Source organism: Phacochoerus africanus, chromosome 15 (assembly GCF_016906955.1).
Source record: "Phacochoerus africanus isolate WHEZ1 chromosome 15, ROS_Pafr_v1, whole genome shotgun sequence".
Taxonomy (NCBI): domain Eukaryota; kingdom Metazoa; phylum Chordata; class Mammalia; order Artiodactyla; family Suidae; genus Phacochoerus; species Phacochoerus africanus.
The window spans coordinates 39,432,772-39,454,052 of record NC_062558.1 but is presented as its reverse complement, the minus strand read 5'-3'; the positions used below and the strand labels follow the sequence as shown (position 1 = coordinate 39,454,052).

Below are 21,281 nucleotides of genomic sequence, written 5' to 3'. Positions count from 1 at the left end.
ATCATCCCCTTTTTGTTAAAAAAAAAATACAGGAGTTCCCGTCATGTTGCAGCAGAAACAAATCTGACTAGGAAACATGAGGATGCATCAGGTTTGATCCCTGGCCTCGCTCAGCGAGTTAAGGATCTGGCGTTGCCATGAGCTGTGGTGTAGGTCGCAGACACGGCTCAGATCTGGCGTGGCTGTGGCTGTGGCATAGGCCAGCAGCTATAGCTCCAATTTGACCCCTAGCTTGGGAAACTCCATATGCCGCAAGTTCGGCCCTAAAAAGACAAAAAAAAAGACAAAAATAAATAAATAAAGTGCTTATTGCTATCAAAGGACTTGAATATGTATGGCCACCAAAAAACCTACATAGGGATATTTATAACGGCTTTATTCATAATTGCCAAAACTTGAAAGTAACCAAGATGTCTTTCAGTAGGTGAGTAGATGGTATATCCAGACAATGGACTATTATTCAGCGATAAAAAGAAACGACTATTGGAGTTCCCCTTGTGGTGCAGTGGAAACGAATCCGACTAGGAACCATGAGGTTCCAGGTTTGATCCCTGGCCTTGCTCAGTGAGTTAAGGAGGAATACATGAAATTATACATTTGTCCAAATCCATAGAATGTACAATACCAAGAGGGAGGCACGATGTTAACTGAGGACTTTGGGGATTATCATGTGCCAGTTAGATTCATCAGCTGTAACAAACGTACCACTCTGGTGGAGCATGTTGAAAATGGGGGAGACTAGGAGTTCCCTGGTGGCCTGGTGGTTAGAGATCCAGCTCTGTCACTGCTATAGGTCGGGTTACTGCTGTGACACAGGTTTGATCCCTGGCCCGGGAAGTTCTACAAGCTGTGAGTGTGGCCAAAGAAAGAAAGAAAGGAAGGAAAGTGGGAGAGACTATGCATGTTGGGACAGAGAGTATATAAGAAATCTCTGCACCTTCTCAAATTTTCTGTAACTGAAACTACTCTGAAAAATAAAGCTTAATAAAGAATGAATGAGCAAAAGAATGAATGAATTAGAACATTAAAGTTGATCTAGCAACTCAACTTTGAGGAAAGAAATATTCAGACCCACAGTCAAGGATGTATGAAAAATTCAAACGCAACTAGAGATTATCTTACTAAGTGAAATAACAGAAAGAGAAAGAGAAATACCATTTTGATATCATTTATATGTGGAATCTAAAATATAACACAGGAGTTCCCATTGTGGCTCAGAGGGCTACAAACCCGACTAGTATCCATGTGGAGGCAGGTTTGATACCTGGCCTCGCTCAGTGTGTTAAGGATTTAGCGTTGCTGTGAGCTGTGGTTTAGATCGCAGACAAGAGTAGTCTCAGATCCCACATAGCTGTGGCTGTGGTGTAGACCAGCACCTGCAGCTCCAATTTGACCCCTAGCCTGGGAACTTCCAGATATCCCATAGGAAACTTCCAGATGCTGCAGGTGCAGCCCTAAAAATAAAAATAAAGAAATAAAAAATAGGACACAAATAAACCTATCTACTAAACAGAAATAGACTGAGATATAGAGAAGACTTGTTGCCAAGGGGGAGGAGGGAAAGAGTGGGATGGACTGGGAGTTTGGGGTTAGTAAGTGCAAACTATTACATTTAGAATGGACAAGCAATGAGGTCCTATTGTATAGCACAGGGAACTCTATCCAGCCTCTTAGGATAGACCACGATGGAAGATAACATAAGTAAGGAATGTATATATGTCTATAACATAAGTAAGGACTGTCACTTTGCTGTGCAGCAGATATTGGCATAACATTGTAATCAACTATATTTTAATTTTTTAAATTAAAAATTTTTTAAATTTTAAAAAGTATGTACATAGAGGGATGTGCAGCTCAGTATTGTTTGTAAGAGGAAAAATTATAATCAGTTTAAATATCCAAACATATGGGACTGGTTAATTATAATAATGATATATCCATAAGAAGGAATATTATGAAGCCATTCAGAATAACGTCTATGAAAACATTAAACCATATTTTCATGTTATATTGCTAAATGGAAAATATCAAGTTAAAATATTATGCAGATTTTGCAATTTAATTGTGTTTGTCGTATGATTGCTTTTTTTTTTTTGTCTTTTTGTCTTTTCTAGGACCACTTCCTGCAGCATATGGAGGTTCCCAGGCTAGGGATCTAATCAGAGCTGTAACCACCGGCCTATGCCAGAGCCACAGCAATGAAGGATCTGAGCCACGTCTTCAACCTACACCACAGCTCACGGCAATGCTGGATCCTTAACCCACTGAGCGAGGCCAGGGATCGAACCCAAAACCTCATGGTTCCTAATCGGATTCGTTAACCACTGCGCCATGACGGGAACTCCCAATTGCATTTTTTTAAATTATATGCTTGTATGGCTGTAGGTGTAAAAGAAAAGACAGGGAAAGTATCATGTCTGATAACATTTGGGTGAATCTTAGCAGTGCATTTATAGGTGACTGGAGATTTGTGGTTTGTACTTTGCAATGTACTCCAAGTTTTCATCTTGGAGGATGCATTACTTTTGAAAAATTAAAAAGAGCAAAAAAAAATATTTTTTTAATGCCTGCACCCTCGGCATATGAAAGTTCCCAGGCTAGAGGTTGAATCAGAGCTGCAGCTGCCAGCCTATGCCACAGCCACAGCAACTCGAGATCCAAACCGCATCTGCAACCTACACCGCAGCTCATGGCAATGCCAGATCCTTAACCCACTGAGAGAGTACAGGAATCAAACCCAAGTCCTCATGGATACTAGTTGGGTTCATTACTGCTGAGCCACAACAGGAACTCCAAAAAAGCAAAAAAAATTTTAATAATTTATTGAGCCCCAGGAATCAGAATATTTCAGTTCCTTTGACTCAGGATGCTACAGTGACAATCCTGGATATTTAACTCCCGCTGTGCCACAAGGGAACTCCCCAAAACCCTTCTTTCTTTTTGTTCACAGCTTCCAAATCTAATGGCAACCATCACAGTTTTTTAATGCTCAGGTTTTGGAATTTAAATGACCTTCTTGTGTGGCTCAAAGAACAATTTTCCTCCTCATATTGTTTATACTTCAAGATAATGAGTCAAGGTGCCAAGAACTGGGAGTCCCCATTGTGGTGCAGCAGAAGCTAATCCAACTAGCATCCATGAGGATGTGGGTTCAATCCCTGGCCTCACTCAATGGGTTAAGGATTGCCACTGAGCATTTCCATGAGCTGTGGTGCAGGTTGCAGACACGGCTCGGATCCCTCTTTGCTGTAGCTGTGGCATAGGTGAGCAGCTGTAGTTCCGATTCAACTCCTAGCCTAGTAACTTCCATGTGCCATGGGCGTAGCCCTAAAAACACAAAGACAAAAAAAAGGCCAGGAACTACAGCTTTTTCTTGATCTATGATGGGGCTATCTCCCAATAAACCCATAATAAGTTGAAAATATTGAAAGTAGGAGTTCCGGAGTTCCCATCGTGGCGCAGTGGTTAACGAATCTGACTAGGAACCATGAGGTTGCAGGTTCGATCCCTGGCCTTGCTCAGTTGGTTAACGATCCGGCGTTGTCGTGAGCTGTGGTGTAGGTTGCAGACGCGGCTCGGATCCTGCGTTGCTGTGGCTCTGGCGTAGGCTGGCAGCTACAGCTCCGATTCGCCCCCTAGCCTGGGAAACTCCATATGCCACTGGAGCGGCCCAAAGAAATGGCAAAAAGACAAAAAAAAAAAAAAAGAAGCCCAGAAAATATAAACAGCAAAAATTAAAAAAAAAAACAAAAAACAAGTAGGAGTTCCCATCGTGGCGCAGTGGTTAACAAACCCGACTAGGAACCATGAGGTTGCGGGTTCGGTCCCTGCTCTTGCTCAGTGGGTTAACGATCCGGCGTTGCTGTGAGCTGTGGTGTAGGTTGCTGACGAGGCTCAGATCCAGCATTGCCGTGGCTCTGGCGTAGGCTGGTGGCTACAGCTCCGATTGGACCCCTAGCCTGGGAACCTCCATATGCTGCGGGAGCAGCCCAAGAAATAGCAAAAAGACAAAAAAAAAAAGAAAAGAAAATATTGAAAGTAGAAAATTCATTTAACATTCTTTTTTTTTTTTTTTTGTCCTTTTAGGGCTGAATCCACACCACACGGATGTTCCCAGACTAGGAGTCAAATCAGAGCTGCAGCTGCCGGCCTACACCATAGCCACAACAATACCAGATCTGCAACCTACACGCAGCTCACAGCAACACAGGACCTTTAACCCACTGAGCGAGGCCAGGGATCAAACTCATGGCTACTACTCAGGGTTCCTTACCCCTGAGCCACAACCGAAACTGCTGCATTTAACATTCTTAACCTACCAAACATTGTAGCTTGGCCCAGCCTACCTTAAACAAGCTGAGAACATTTACATTAGCTGATAGTTGAGCAAAATCATCTTACACAAAGCCTCTTTTATAATGAAGTATTGACTATCTCATATAATTTATTGAATACCGTATTGAAAGTGAAAAAATGAATGGTTGCATAGATACTAAATGGTTCTAAGTCTATAGGTTGGTCACCTAGAGGTCAAGTGACTGACTGGGTGTTGCAGCTTGCTTTGGCCCAGCATCATGAGAGTAATTCTTAACCACATATTGCTAGCTCAGAAAAAAAAACAAAATTCAAAATTCCAAGTTCAGTTTCTGCTGAATGTGTATCGCTTTTGCGCCATCATAAAGTTGAAAAATCTGTGAGTCAAACCATACTAAGTTGAGGACAGTCTTTATTGTCCTTCACTTCATTTAATGCAAACAGCACATATCCAAGGCTGAAAGTCTTTAGGCTGCATAATGAATATTTTAGCAACAGTAATTAATTAGTCATAGGACTGCATGGCTGCCACTGGACCATGATGAGGCAGCTGATGAATTAATATTTATAGAACCCCCTCTGGAAAAAGACCATTTACTGGGAATTTCTAGAACAGATCAGCAAGACAAAGAAAGTCTCTGCTCAAAAGATTTCTATGCTGGAAGCCTGGAGGCAGAGAATCCAGATTTGGTCAAGATAACACACACACAGAGGAAATATACATTCATAGAATCATAGAGAGGAAAGGTTTATGAATTCACTCATTTTCTTTGGAATTGTCCTTTCCATTCTTCTGTTTGAAAATGGGGGCTCGGAGTTCCCTGATGGCCTATTGGGTTAAGGATGCAGCATTATCACTTCTGTGGCTCAGGTCTCAGCTGTGATACTAGTTCAATCCCTGACCCAGGAACTTCCGAATGCCTTGGGTGCAGTCAAAAAGAAAAAAGAGGAGTTCCCGTCGTGGCTCAGTGGTAACGAACCTGACTAGGATCCATGCGGATGCAGGTTCGATCCCTGACCTCAATCAGTGGGTTAAGGATCCAGCATTGCCATGAGGTGTGGTGTGCTTTCAAAGACGTGGCTCGGATCCCTCATTGCTGTGGCTGTGATGTAGGCCAGCAGCTGTAGCTTTGATTCCACCCCTAGCCTGGGAACTTCCATATGCCACGGGTGCTACTCAAAAAAGAAAAAGAAAAAAGATACTGGGGACTTGAGATGGGAAAAGGAGTAAGAGAAGGTACTGGCTGGGCAACTGTATGTTGGAAGCAACGAGGAAGCAAGAAAAGGCAGAAAGAAGTGCTCTGAATAAGTTGGACTTCAGTTTCCCCTGGGAGGCATCTCCCCAAGAGAGAGCAAGTTTGTTGATGGAAACCACCTCCCTGCTGCCCCAGCTGCTGACGTGATGTTCACTGGCCTGGGCTCAAGCTGGGGCCCCCCCTTGGGGTATTGCAATATCTCTCCCTTCTCCTGGTTTTTCTGCACCAGCTGACTGTCTAAAATGAGTCTGTAATCCTTACCAGACCCACAAAAATGCGAGTGTAGCATGAAGATAAGGGGTCCTTGATAAACCTTAATAGAGCTTGAAATAGCTTTCACCAAAGCAGCCATGTTAATTTTTAAAACCTTTCAAAACATCAGGGGAAAAACACATGCATAATCTGCTAAATAAACACAGGCACACACATCTGACAGAACCTGTGGGCGAGATTGATTATTTCCATCTCACTAATCACAGCCTCAAAGAGGAAACACACACACCTACTCAAAATCTTTTTTTCCAAGTGATCTGATCGGCCCTGTTTTTCTGTTGGTTTGGTGTTTAAAATTAATTTCAGGGTAGATTCTTTCAGGTCATAAGTGGGTCTACGAGGCGGCAGAGAAAAGAAATAGGATGACAATGATATTTGAAAATGAAGAGGGAGAAATTCTCCTTAGAACTCCCTTGATTGCAGTAACTAAGGAACAAGCCTCTATGTTGATGAAAAGCCAAAGATGAAGCAGCAGGAAGTACAACTGGCAATGGATGAATCAGCACCTTGAAGGATGCTTCATCCTCTATCGCCTCCTTGTGGGCACAAGAGGCCTTACGGCACTGGAATTTCCAATTCTGACAAGTTTACAAACACACCCCTGCTACAAAAACTTTAAGTGGTAAGCCCTCCCATCATGGCTCAGAAGAAGCAAATCTCACTAGTATCCATGAAGATGTAGGTTCGATCCCTGGCCTCGCTCAGTGAGATAAGGATCCGGTGTTGTGGCCATGAGCTGTGGTGAAGGTCACAGATGTGGCTCAGATCCAGTGTGGTTGTGGCTGTTGGTGCAGGCCAGCGGCTACAACTCTGATTCCACCCCTAGCCCGGAACCTCCATATGCTGATGGTGTGGCACTAAAAAGATTAAAAAAAAAAAAAAAAGTGTATGCTTAAAGTGCTTGGCATGTAGTCAAACATAGCATTTGCCATTATTATCATGTTAATGATCTGAAAAGTAAATGGATAAGCAGCAAAATGCTAAATTAGGATTCAAGTCCAAGTTCATTGGATCCCCAAAGCTATAACTTTAACCTCTGCACCATTTTCTATTGACCTGCACTCAGTGAATTTTTTTGGTCACACCCACAGCATGCGGAAATTCCCCAGCCAGACCAAGAATCAAACCGAGCAACAGCAGTAACCAGAGCCACAGCAGTGATGACAGTGGATCCTTAACACATTGAGCCACCAGGGAAATCCTCGATAATTTTTTTTTTAAATTTAGTGCATGCTAATTTTTAACTTACTTAATGAATTTTATTACATTTATACGTGTATAACAATCATCACAACCAAATTTTTACAGCATTTCCATCCCAAACCCTCAGTGCATCCCCCCACCCCGAAACCTATCTCATTTGGAAACCATAAGTTTTTCAAAGTCTGTTCTGCAAAGAAGTTCATTGTGTCCTATTTTTAGATTCCACATGTCAGTGATAGCATTTGATGTTGGTGTCTCATTGTATGGCTGACTTCACTTAGCATGATAATTTATAGGTCCATCCATATTGTTTAAAATGCCAGCATTTCATTCCTTTTAATGGATGAATAATATTCCACTGTGTATATGTACCACATCTTCTTGATCCACTCCTCTGTCGATGGGCATTTAGGTTGTTTCCATGTCTTGGCTCTTGCAAATAGTGCTGCAAGGAACATTGGAGTACATGCGTCTTTTCGAGTCATGGTTTTCTCTGTATAGATGCCCAGGAATGGAATTGTTGGATCATTTGGTAATTCTGTTTTTAGTTTTCTGAGGAATCACCATACTGTTTTCTACAGTGTTTGCACCAATTTACATTCCCACCAACAGCGTAATAGGGCTCCTTTTTCTCCACACCCTCTTCAGCATTTATTGTTTGTAGCCTTTTTTTTTTTTTTTTTTTTTGTCTTTTAGGGCTGTACTGATGGCATATGGAGGTTTTCAGGCTACGGGTCGAATCAGAGCTGTAGCCCCCTGCTTATGCCACAGCCACAGCAACGTGGGATCTGAGCAGCATCTGCAACCTACACCGCAGCTCACAGCAATGCCAGATCCTTAACCCAATGAGCAAGGCCAGGGATGGAACCCTAGTCCTCACGGATGTTAGTAGGGTTTGCTAACCCCGGAGCCACAAAAGTTCCTGTTTGTAGACTTTTTGATGATGGCCATTATGGCCAGTGTAAGGTGGTACCTCATAGTGGTTTTGATTTGCATTTCTTTAATAATGAGTGATATTGAACATCTTTGCATGTGTTTTTTGGCCATCCGTATGTCTTCTTTGGAGAAGTGTCTGTTTAGATCTTCTGCCCATTTTTTAATGGGGTTGTTCAGTTTTTTTGGTATTGAGCTATAGGAGGTGTTTATAAATTTTGGAGATTAATTCCTTATCAGCTGATTCATTTGCAAAGATTTTCTCCCATTCTGTGGGTTGTCTTCTTGTTTTGTTTAGGGTTTCCTTTGCTGTGCAGAAACTTTTTTTTTTTCTCTGTCTTTTTGCCATTTCTTGGGCCGCTCCCACGGCATATGGAGGTTCCCAGGCTAGGGGTCGAATCAGAGCTGTAGCCACCGGCCTACGCCAGAGCCACAGCAACGCAGGATCCGAGCCGCGTCTGCGACCTACACCACAGCTCATGGCAACGCCAGATCCTCAACCCACTGAGCAAGGCCAGGGATCAAACCCGCAACCTCATGCTTCCTAGTCGGATTTGTTAACCACTGCACCACGACGGGAACTCCTGTGCAGAAACTTTTAAGTTTACTTCCCATTTGTTTACTTTTGTTTTTGTTGTCAATACTCTAAGAGGTGGATCTGAGAAGACATTGCTGTCGTTTATGTCAGAGAGTGTTTGGCCTATATTTTCCTCTAAGAGTTTTATAGTGTGTGATCTTCTATCTAAGTCTTCAATCCATTTTGAGTTTATTTTTGTGTATGGTGTTAGGAAGTGTTCTGATTTCATTCTTTTCCATGTGGCTGTCCAGTTTTCCCAGCACCACTTATTGAACAAGCTGTCCTTTCTCCATTGTATATTCTTATCTCCTTTGTCATAGATGAGTTGGCTGTAGGTGTGTGGGTTTAATTCTGGGCTTTCTATCCTGTTCCACTGATCTATATGTCTATCTTTGTGCCAGTACCATACGGTTTTAATGACTTTGTAGTATAGTCTGAGGTCTGGGAGCCAGATTCCTCCAGCTCCATTTTTCTTTCTCAGGATATCTTTGGCTATTCTGGGTCTTCTGTGCTTCCAAACAAACTTTAAAATATTTTGTTCAGGAGTTCCCGTCGTGGCACAGTGGTTAACGAATCCAACTAGGAACCATGAGGTTGCAGGTTCGATCCCTGCCCTTGTTCAGTGGGTTAACGATCTGGCGTTGCCGTGAGCTGTGGTGTAGGGGGCAGACGAGGCTCGGATCCCACGTTGCTGTGGCTCTGGCATAGGCTGGCAGCTCAGCTCCGATTAGACCCCTAGCCTGGGAACCTCCATATGCCATGGGAGTGGCCCAAGAAATGGCAAAAAGACAAAAAAAAAATTTTTTTTTTGTTCAAATTCTGTGAAAAATGTCCTTGGTAATTTGATAGAGATTGCACTGAATCTGTAGATTGCCTTGGGTAGTATAGTCATTTTGACAATATTGATTCTTCCAATCCAAAAGCAGTGACTTATTCCACACCTTTTCCCCAAAGAAATTCCAATTTTATTCTTATACAATGTATTGGGAAATTCAGAACATTGTTGCCTTTCCTTACTTTGTTGTGTTTTCCACTTTGACACTGATTTTATTTTATTTTATTTATTTTTTAGGGCCACACCCACAGCATAGGGAAGTTCCCAAGCAAGGGGTTGAATCAGAGCAACAGGTGCAGCAACACGAGATTCAAGCAGCCTCTGTGACCTATACCTCAGCTCACAGCAACACCAGATCCCCTACCCACCGAGCTTAGGCCAGGAATCAAACCCGAATCCTCATGGATGCTAGTCAGATTCGTTTCTGCCGAGCCACGACAGGAATTCCTAACACTATTTTTATTTCGAAATATATAAATGGAGCATGGCACTGGGGTCTGTTTAATACTTGGATCTTCTAAAGCTGGGAATCAGGCCCTGGAATGGAAGAGGAACCCTCCCCAGACCAGGTGATATAGGCTGAATATACCCTCCCCAAGGTATGTTCCTGTCCTAATCCCTCTACTTCGTAAATATTACTTTATATGGCCAATGGGACTTGTCATATGTCAATAAGTTAAAGATCTTGAGATGGGGAAGGCCATATAACAGAAAATCTATTTTCTCTTTGTCCTAAGTTCCTGGCACAGAACTCCTAAAATCCAGAGAATTTCCTGTGTGATAGGAGTGACTTTTGTTATTCATAAGGAGCTTTTTATTTTCTTTCCTTTTCTTTCTTTCTTTCTTTTTTCTTTCTTTCTTTTTTTTTTTTTTTTTTTTTTTCTGCTACATGGCATATGGAGTTCCTGGGCCAGGAATCAGATCCCAGCCACAGTCTCAATCTACGCCGCAGCTGCAATGCCAGATCCTTTTACCCCCTGTGCCAGGTTAGGGGTACTGCTGATCCCTTTGGGCCACAGTAGGAACTCTCATAATGAGCACTTTTTGATCTCACCTGAGTTTATGCTAATGAGATATCTTAGGGTAGGACCTCTACCTAGCCTCAGGATGGGGTTGGTCACCAGAAAGACCAAGTGTTGAGAAAGTTGGAATTTTCAGCCCTACCCAGACTGAACGATTACCAAATAATTGTTTGCAAACAATTCATACAATTTGACCACAATGGAATGTACAGTTGACCCTTAAACAGCATAGCTTTGATATAAATAAAACTCTTGAAAAGGAGTTCCCTAACTGGTATCCATGAAGATGTGGGTTTGATCCCTTGCCTCGCTCAGTGGGCTAATGATCAAGTGTTGCCACAAGCTTCTGGATAGGTCTCAGTTGTATTTCAGATCTAGCCTTGCTGTGGCTGCCGTGTAGGCTGGCAGCTACAGCTCTGATTCAGGCCCTAGCCTGGAAATTTCCATATGCCAAGGGTGCAGCCTTAATAAGAAAAAAAAAAAAAAAAAAAAAAAAACTCTTGAACAAGATTTGATGAACTTCTCAGCTAGTGAATATATCAAGGTGCTGGGAGGGTGGGGCACCCAGAGCTGGCATGGAAGTTCTGTGCTCCCAGTACCACCCTTACCCTACCCTGTTTTTCTCTTCCATTTGGCTGTTCCTAAGGTGTATCCTTTATAGGAAACTGGTGAAAAAATTTAAGTGAAGTTCTGTGAGCCACTATAACAATTTATCAAACCCGAGAATGGAGTCCTGGGAACTTTAAATTTGTAGCCAAATCAGGCAGAAGTACGAGTGACCTGGGGACCCACCACTTATATTGGCACCCATAATGGGCAGTCTTATGGGACCGAGACCTTAACCTGTCCATGGTAGCTCCAGGTGGGCAGCATCAGATTTGAATTATAGGATTTTCGGTTGGTATTTGCAGAGAATTGGAGAATTGCTTGTTGCGGGAAGCCCACACATTTTGGTGTCAGAAATGTTGTGAATAGAGAGAATGGTCTTCGCAGAGATACCCTGGATTATTCAACTGGGATGTAACCACAGTGGTCCTTACAGGAGAGAGATCCAGGGAATTCCCATGTGGCCTAGCAGTTAAGGATTTTAGCATTGTCAGCTCAGGTTCACTCCTCAGCCTGGGAACTTCCACATTGCATGGTGCGGCCTAAAGGAAAGAAAAAAAGGGGTGGGGAGTGAATATGGGTGGGCCGCTCACTACCAACAGCTTGACATTAGCCACTAAAATGCATTTTGGACTTCTGATCTCTAGAACTGTAAGAGAATAAATTGTTTTTTTTGTTTTGTTTTGTGTTGCTTTGCTTTTTAAGGCCTCAACCGTGGCATACTGAAGTTCCCAGGCTAGGGGTCGAATTGGAGCTGAAGCCACAGGCCTACACCATAGCCACAGATCTGAGCCACATCTGCAACCTATGTCATAGCTCACAGCAACATCAGATCCTTTACCCACTGAGCAAGGTCAGGGATCAAACCCACAACCTCATGGTTCCTACGTGGATTCGTTTCCACTGAGCCACTATGGGAACTCCTAAATTGGTGTGTTTTAAGCCACAGAATTTGCCGTAATTTGTTACAACAGCAACAGAAAACCTAAACAGGTGGTATTTGGATGCTCAAGAAGCATTCAGGTATGGAATTCCCAGCCCTAAACACTGCACAGATACACAGAGGTGTAGGAAGCAGGTGGACTGAAGACAAACTCAAAGATTTCCTGGTGACCTGGGAAGGGGCTAGTGCAGTGGTTCTAAGCATTATCCAGGAATCCTTAGCATCCCTGAGACTCTTAAAGTGAATCCATGGGAGTTTCTGTTGTGGCTCAGCATCTAACCTACTTGGCTAGCACTCATGGGGACTCGGGTTCGATCCCTGGCCTTGTTCAGTGCGTTAAGGATCCTGTGTTGCCGTGAACTGTGGTGTAGGTCACAAATGCGGCTTGGATCTGGCATTGCTGTGGTTGTGGCTTAAACCCTTAGCCTGGGAAACTCCATGTGCTGTGGGTGCGGCCCTGGAAAAGACAAGACAGAAAAAAAAAAAGGTGCAACCATGATGTGAAAGCCATTTGTCATTCTGCTACTAAGACAATGTCTTTTTACTTTTATCCTCTTGTGAGTGTAGAATGGATTGCCAGAGGCATGTGATAACTGCAACAGATTCAATGTAGAAACAAATACGAGAAATACAAATGAGAAGCCAGACATTAAGAGATTTGCAGGGTTCTCTGGTGCACAGTGGGTTAGAGGTCCAGCATTGTCTCTGCAGCGCCTCAGGTCACTGCTGTGACAAAAAAAAAAAAAAGGACACGCCGAGAAACACATCGTATATTCTGGAAAAGACAAAATTAGGAAAAAAGCAAATTTGATCAGTGGTTACTAGGAGTGGGAACTGACTTTGAAGTAACTTGGGTGATGGTGGTGCTTCCCAGACAGTAGTCAGCACCCTGCACATTAAAGAAATCATTAATTTCACCAAGTACAAATTACGTCATTAAAACCAACACAAAGAAACCCATCATTTTTCACCCACACATTGCCGAATACCCAAGCTTGATGACCCATTGCATATGGAAGTTCCTGGCCCAGGGATGGAACCTTGAGCCACAGCAGCAACCAGTTGTAGTTTCAACGCTGGATCCTTAACCCAGTACACAAGAGAGCTTATACCTAAGAATGTGAGAATGCTCATATATGAACATTAACTGGTACAATTTCCACGGAGGGCAGTTTGGCACCATCTACCAAAACTGTTGAAATCCTTTGCCTTACAAAGTTAATTCTTACTTGATTCTCACCCATCAGTATGTATACTTTGTTATCTGTAACATCCCACTCATGGGTTCCACTTGCTGAAAGCTCGCTTTAACCAAAAAACTTCACTTGTACCTATTTCAACTATTCACTTTTATGAAAAGGCGAAAGGGGAACACAGCAGTTTGTCTTGTGGGGAGCCACTGCAGAGGCAGAACGTCAACAGTGGGAGTAGCACCAAGCTCCTTCCCTAGATGCTTAGCATCTAAGCAGCAGGAACCATAAATTTGACTGAGTGTCTGCGCTTTACCTCAACTTATTCATCTATTAGCAAGATGTGTCCTAAGGTAATTCCCTCATTTTATGCCATTTCAGAGGCCTACTCTCCTCTTGAATGGCAGGGGGGATCTAATTACAAATGTTGGAAACCCAAATATCCATAGAAGGCAATACTACATGAGTGACAGTATTTCACTTTCCATGAAATATTATCTGTTTAACAGCATGTACAGTATGCAGTTTTTGGTTAAAAAAGGGAGAAGGTAAAGGGAGCAAAGTTTGTGGCCTGAAGAGGCCGCAGCTATTTTCTTATCCACGTAGTTAGTGCTGACTTGTGCTGATCCAAAGAGGATGAAGAGGAAATTCCACTGCAGCTGATACCACTCTCCCCAACCCTACTCCTCTCAGCAGATAAAGGTTGACATCCCATCAAGCTGGCTGAGTCATACCACACCACCAGGTAGGATTAAAAAAAGACACAAAGAATTTGGATCAGTTATTTAATTGTGTTCTTTGTAAAAGGTTTAGAACACCAACTTGTGAGGATAAATCCCATTTGTGAGGGCAAACACAGAGCGGAGGTAGCCCTGGAGCTGAGGAACAGCTTTGATTCTTCGCAGAATTTGTGAGTCCACAGCTTTCTGATCAACCTTGCGCTGCTCTGAAATTTCGTATTTCTAGACAAAGAGAAAAATCATTTAAATGTAGGCACAAGTATCAAACTCCAAGGTCAACTAAGGAATCCCATCTCACAAGTACTCAATCCTACGATTATTTCAAAGTCATCAACTCTGATAATCCTTTCCTTGGTAGGCTGTGAAACATAACCTATTTTATTTTTGGCCAAGCCCACAGCCTACAGAAGCTCCTGGGCTATGGATCAAACCCACATCGGTGACCTAAAACACAATAGTGACAATGCCAGATCCTTAACCCACTGCATCACAGAGGAACTCCAAAACATAACCTATTTTTAATATAATAGCAACTCTTATTCTTTTGTCTACTTTGATATACAAAAGATAAACGAGGGTAAATTCTCAACAGAATAGTAGGTTCATAGAGTTCCACCAAAATCTCAAGATTCTTAGTTAAGGTCCTAGCTTCCACTGAGAACTACTAAATTTAGGGAGTTGTGGCACAGTGGAAACAAATCCAACTAGTATCCATGAGAACGTGGGTTTGATCCCTGGCCTCACTCAGTGGGTCAAAGATCCGACGTTGGCCTGAACTGTGGTGTAGGTCACAGACACAGCTCAGATCTAGCACTGCTGTGGCAGACTATTGAATTCATCAGAATCTGGAACAGTATCATTTCCCAGATACTCATTATTTCAAGCTATATATTTTTTTGGCCATATCTGTGGCAATGCAAATACACCACAACAGAAACTCTTTCTTTTTTAAGTCTTTAACCTCACTCTTATTTTTACTCGATGAGGGGAGCCAGAGCTATTAGAGGTAAAGACAGAAACAGAAGCTTACCTCTTTCTCTGTGTCGAAGATCTCTCCTTCTTGGTGCCTGGGCTTACGCAGCTTCTTCTTCTTGAAGTAAGCATCAGTGAGATGTTCCGGAATTTTTACTCCACTGATATCAATTTTGGTGGAGGTGGCAATAACAAATTTCTGGTGTGTTCTACGCAGAGGAACTCGATTGAGAGACAGAGGTCCTAAGGGGGGAAAACCAATATAGTGAGGGAAAGGGGAAGCAAAGATCTAACTTTTCTCTAGATCTGAAGAAATTCCTAACTGCTCTTTCTACTGTCAGCATCAAGACTTCTTTTAAGCTCTCAGTTTGTCCAAGGTTCACCCACTCCCCAAATCTTAAAGTTACCCAGACTGGGAGAGATCACAGTCACTTATACAGCTTGGTCAAATATCACTGGTCTTGATGACAGATTTAAACTAAGCACTGTCTTCTGGAGCAAAAAGTTTGCTTTTCCTCTCTCCATAAGAAACTCCATCCTGGGACCAAGTTAACACCTCTATGAAGGATGCATTTCTTGGAGTTATTAGCCAACCAATGTGCATCTTAGGAGGCAATTTCTTGGTAATATGTTGCCACACATATTTTAATGCCTGCTTCCTTAGAACTCACATGTATGTAAGGCAGTCAAACAGGATGAAGAATCTCATGGTACTGCAATTTCTACTTAGGTAGGAGAAAGTGTATACTGAAAGCATTAAAAACTCAAGCTTGGAGTTCGTGGCTCAGTGGTTAACGAATCCGACTAGGAACCATGAGGTTACATATTCGATCCCTGCCCTTGCTCAGTGGGTTAAGGATCCGGTGTTGCTATGAGCTGTGGTGTGGGTCAAAGACATGGGCTCAGATCCTGTGTTGCTATGGCTGCAGTGTAGGCTGGCAGCTATAGCTCTGATTAGATTCCCTAGCCTGGGAACCTTCATATGCTACAGATGCAGCCCTAGAAAAGACAAAAGTAATAAAATGTAGAAACTTTTTTTTTTGTCTTTTTGCTATTTTTTGGGCCGCTCCCATGGCATATGGAGGTTCCCAGGCTAGGGGTCTAATCGGAGCTGTAGCTGCCAGCCTATGCCAGAGCCACAGCAACGTGGGATCCGAGCCGTGTCTGCATGACCTACACCACAGCTCACGGCAACGCCGGATCCTTAACCCACTGAGCAAGGGCAGGGATCGAACGCGTAACCTCATGGTTCCTAGTTGGATTCGTTAACCACTAAGCCACGAAGGGAACTCCTAGACACTTTTTTAATGTTGAACCTACTGTGGTAATCACAATATATGTAAATCAAACCATTGCCCTGTATACCTTCAACTTTTAATACTGATGCATGCAAATTACTTCTCAATAAGACTTAAAATGGAGGAGACACCTCCAAGTTTCAGAACATTAAATCCCAAGATTTCCTTACCAGTCACAAGTAACAAGCCACTGCTCAGCTGCTTCAGGAAAATGACCCTCTGTAAATTAAAAAGAAACATTAGCTGGTTCCACAATTAGAATTAATCAAATCAGAAGCTACTAAATTTGGAAAAAGAAATTTCTAAAATCTAAAAATCACTTTCCAGCAGTTTTAGAAGCAACTGCTTCACCAGAGGTGACCCTAAGGTATGAATACTTTTTTTGCTTGACTTCTTAAAATGAGCAGCCATTACTTTTTTTATTTTTTTAAATAGCTGAATCCTTGGCATATGGAATTTCCTGGCCAGGGACTGAATCGGAGGCATAGCTGCAATATATGCCACTACAGATTCTTTCTCCATTGTGCCACAGTGGGAACTCCAAGCAGCTATTACTCCCCTCCCCAGCCCCTGCTTTTTAGGACTGCACCTAGGGCATATGGTAGTTCCCAGGCTAGGGGTTGAGCTGCAGGCCTACGCCACAGTCACACAGGATCTGAGCCATGACTGTGACCTACACCACAGCTCATGGCAATGCCAGATCCTTAATCCACTGAGTGAGGTCAGGGATAGAACCCGCATCCTCATGGATACTAGTTGGGTTTGTTACTGCTGAGCCACAACGGGAACTCTGCAGCCATTACTCATCACATTAAAAAACCCAAAACACATGAATATCCTTTAACTCAGTAATTCTATCCCTGCAAATCCATCTTAAGGAAGTGACCCAAATACACAAACATTTTTGGGTACAGGGACTTTTCCAATCATTTGTAACAAGTGTTAACAACAACAGGAAATAGTAATAAATTAGTCTATTATTGATTAAATCCGTTATGCTAGTGACTGGATTCCACCCCCCCCCAATCCCAAAGAGCCTCCTTCTGCCAACTAGTTAACACAGGTAAATAAGGAAACCCTATGTAGAGCACTAGCATTATGAGGAGCAAGCACTTCAAGCAAACCGAAGTGAAGCTCCACAAGCATAGGTGCTTTGCTCACCTTGCCTCTGTGGCGCCCGGTGAGGATGATCAGAATGGTCCCAGGAGTGATGCTGGCCCGCAGTTTTCTCACGTGCTTACTGAAGGGTTTTTTGCCATGACTCAACAGTTTTCGGGGCACATCTTCAGTAGGATAATATCTAGGCTGGAGAGAACCCATAGGTATAACTTACTAAAGTAAGCTTGTCAAATCAATAGAGCTGGTGTAGGGTCAGCAAAACTTTTGCCATACCCTCTTAAGTTACCTGAAACACTATTCATAACATTGCAGGAGTTCCCGTCGTGGCTCAGTGGTTAACAAATCCAACTAGGAACCATGAGGTTTCGGGTTTGATCCCTGGCCTTGCTTCAGTGGGTTAAGGATCTGGCATTGCCATGAGCTGTGGTGTAGGTTGCAGCCGCAGCTCAGATCTGGTGTTGCTGTGGCTCTGGGGTAGGCCAGTGGCTACATCTCTGATTTGACCCCGAGCCTGGGAGCCTCCATATGCTTCAGGAGTGGCCCTAGAAAAGGCAAAAAGACCAAAACCAAAAAAACAAACCCCAAAACAAAAAAACAAACCCCCAAAAAACCACTGCATTCTCACTTCCATAATTTTAAAGATGAAAAAGGTTATTTCTGCTTCTATAGCTTTATTTTATTTTTTGCTTTTTAGGGTTGCACCATGGCATATGGAAGTTCCCAAGCTAGGGGCTGAATCTGAGCTGGAGCTTCCGGCCTACGCCACAGCTCACAGAAACACCGGATCCTTAACCCACTGAGCAAAGCCAGGGAATGAATTCGTGTCCTCATGGATCCCAGTATGGTTTGTCACCCCTGAGCCACGATGGGACCTCCCTGCTTCTACAACTTTAAAGGCAAAACATAGGGTTGAATTCACTTAATTGAAGGATTAAATGTTCAAGCAAGTTACCTTTGTAAATTCGGGATTAAATAAAATTTCAGCGATTACATGACAAGCTATACATTATACATTATCCGTGTAGCATTGACTTTCAAGCTTTTCTGGGGTTCCCGACCTCTAATGTAAACTACATTACATTAGTTTACATTACATGTCTTCAGAAACACATGCCTGACACATTCTGCATGTTATGAAAAGGACATGATTTATTTTCCAATTCGAAGTGTGTTCAGGAGTTCCTGTTGTGGCTCAGTGGTTAACAAATCTGACTAGGAACCATGAGGCTGCAAGTTCTATCCCTGGCCTCGCTCAGTGGGTTAAGGATCCAGCACTGCCATGAACTGCGGTGTAGGTTGCAGACTCCGCTCGGCTCTGGCATTGATGTGGCTGTGGTGTAGGCCACAGCTACAGCTCCAATTAGACCCCTAGCCTGGGAACCTCCACATGTCGTGGGAGCAGCCCTGGAAAAGGCAAAAAAGACCAAAAAAAAAAAAAAAAAGGGTCCAGATGCTTCACGTTATCATGCATTATTCCCATCTTGTCCAGAAAGAAAAACAAATTGTTTAAAACCATAGACATTAGTTTAGATCAGGACTGTCAGTTCATTTATTGTAATAAGACTGCCCCCCTAAAACCTATTTTGCTAACCTCACGATAACACCTGTTTCTAACTCTTATTATTTTAGTGGACAGTCCTGCATTTACCACAAACATTTAATACCTAATTTAAAAACAGCTCACAAAAACCTGTGACAAGATGAGACCAAAGTGCCATTTTCATTCTGGTGCAGTATCATTCAACTGGGAAGTGTAATATATCTGGGAATATTCCCATAATAGAAATCACAGAGCGAACTTTTCTTCCTCACAGAGAAAATGTTGGGTCTTGTGCACAGTAAAGAGGGGCCAAGACACACTGCTCTAGGGGATACACGTTCTACAGGCCTGGCCGCTTCCTAGGCTCTCTTCATTTTAAGTCTCACAGCAACCCTGTGAGGCAAACCTTTATTCCTGTTTTACAAGAAACCAAAGCACGGAAACTTAACTCTGAATAATGTCAAGTTGCACACAAACTCAGAACTCACACTATTCTCCATTAGTAAATCTCTGGTAAACAAAAACTTCTAAAACCCCACACAAGTTTCAAACTTTGACGAACACTCAACTTACAATATGCCAGAAATCTTACCATTTTTCGAAGTTTAACAACTCGGGTACCACCATTCTTGTCACCACCAACGGGTTTTGTGACAGTAGCAAGAACTCTCACCTTCTTTTTCTTTTCAACCTATCAGGGCACAAATGCATCAAAAAGTCAGAGTCGCACACTTCAAGACCAAATGGTCAATGGTTCCCCTCATCCCTTACCTTGGATTTAGCTGCTGAATACTTCCTCTTGTACAAAGCCTTTCTGGAATACATAGCCGATCGGGAATATCTGCCAATTCCTCTGACCAGGACAGGGTTTCGGCTGCAGTGGGGCTTCCCCTTCTTAACCTTCTTAGCCTTTTTAACTTTGCCACCAGCATCAGCCTTCTTGGCTTCAGGCTTTTTCTCCTTAGTTCCTGGCTTCTCAGCTTTTTCACCCGCCATCTACCAGTGGGTACATTTTAAAGAAAGCATTTCACCATTTATCTCAGAGCTGTACATGAACAGGCTTCCTAGGGGACAAGTCCTCATCCTCCCTCTTCAACTAGCTGTTAACATCCTTTACATCCCTCCCACTACAAGACCATAGGCCTTCCTCCAAATTCCCACGTCTGCAACATCCATCACGGTTGTCTCCCCAATACACTGTAACTTTTTGGACGATCTGAAGACTGAAGACTATCCCACACCTGTTAGGTGCTTGCTGCATATTTAGCAGTCACAAGTCCCTATTCCATTATTCCTCTTTTGCGAACTAGAAGTCCAGAAACAGAGCTTTACCAATCTCCAGTTAGGATGCCGAAGATAGAACTTGAAATCATTTGCTTTCAGGGCTTTTGCTTTTATCAAACTGTCTCACTCAAGAAATTCTGTTTAGAAGGCGAAGACACACGCGATTTGCCCAAACTGAAAAAAGCGCAAAGCGCAAGGAGCAACTTCCGGTTGCAGACGTGGAGACGGGAAAATCAGCATTGGCCACAGACTCAAATACACAACGTGGCTGGGACAAGCTCGGCGGCGTCTTCTGGAACCCAAACTCGAGATTCCGGAACGCGCGCTGTCGCCCCGGCCCCTGAAGCCCACTAGCCCTCTACGGATCCCTGGAGGGACCTGTTCCTTCAGTCCGGGAGGGTGCCGGGCTGCCAGAGCCTATACGGCATTCCGCCTCACCCTCTACGTGCCCCATTGTAAACCCAAGCGAGATAAATAAGCGTCTATGAGGTCTCCCAGTTGGCCCTGACGCGTCCGACACCCCGCAGATGTCAACTTGATACCCTCCGAGTCAGGATGGCGAAGGATAGGTGTCCTGAAATCGAGTCTTGCAGAGAACCCCGCCATTCTTACCTTGCAAGATGGGAAAGAGAACTAAGGCCCCAGCTTCCGGTCTATAAGCGATCACGGGAGGTGTGGAGTCTCACTTCCTTCCGGATCTGAGGCATGATGGGAAGTGTAGTTTCCCACCTTTGTCCTGTATACGGAGCTGTTTTTCTTAATAGGCGAAAGCGGAGAACGTTTTGTCTGAAAAAGCCTCATTTAATAGCCCAATAAAATTCTCAGAGTAATTTTGGGAACCTGCATAAAGTTGCAACTTTTTATATTTTGCTTACCAAATATATTAGAAAACACTACCAACGAGTTCCCGCTGGCGTTGTCTCTGCAGCAGCTAGGATTTTATTCCCAGCCCGGTCGCAGTGAGTCCCGAGTAGCCACAGCTGTGGAGTAGGTAGCAGCTGTGTCTTGAATTCAATTCGAGAAACTTCTATATGCAGATCGTAGGAAGCTTCCATGGGCCGAAAAGTGGAGGGGAAGCACTACCATTTTCAATATAAGAAGGTATAGATGGTTGAAGGACCTAATCCTCAATTTAAACGAAATCCCTCCGATGAAAGGGACCTTCCACAGACATTT

General features: G+C 43.2%; 1 protein-coding gene across 1 annotated transcript; it reads right to left on the bottom strand.

The window, feature by feature from the left end:
• Positions 1 to 13,923: 13,923 nt before the first annotated feature.
• RPL6 (ribosomal protein L6) lies at positions 13,924 to 19,845 on the bottom strand. Its single transcript, XM_047761281.1, is given in 8 exon segments — positions 13,924 to 14,114; positions 14,923 to 15,107; positions 16,333 to 16,381; positions 17,324 to 17,467; positions 19,414 to 19,512; positions 19,593 to 19,640; positions 19,642 to 19,706; positions 19,709 to 19,845. Coding segments are annotated over 8 exon segments (852 nt in total). The 5' UTR covers positions 19,818 to 19,845; the 3' UTR covers positions 13,924 to 13,961.
• Between the last annotated feature and the right edge of the window lie 1,436 nt (positions 19,846 to 21,281).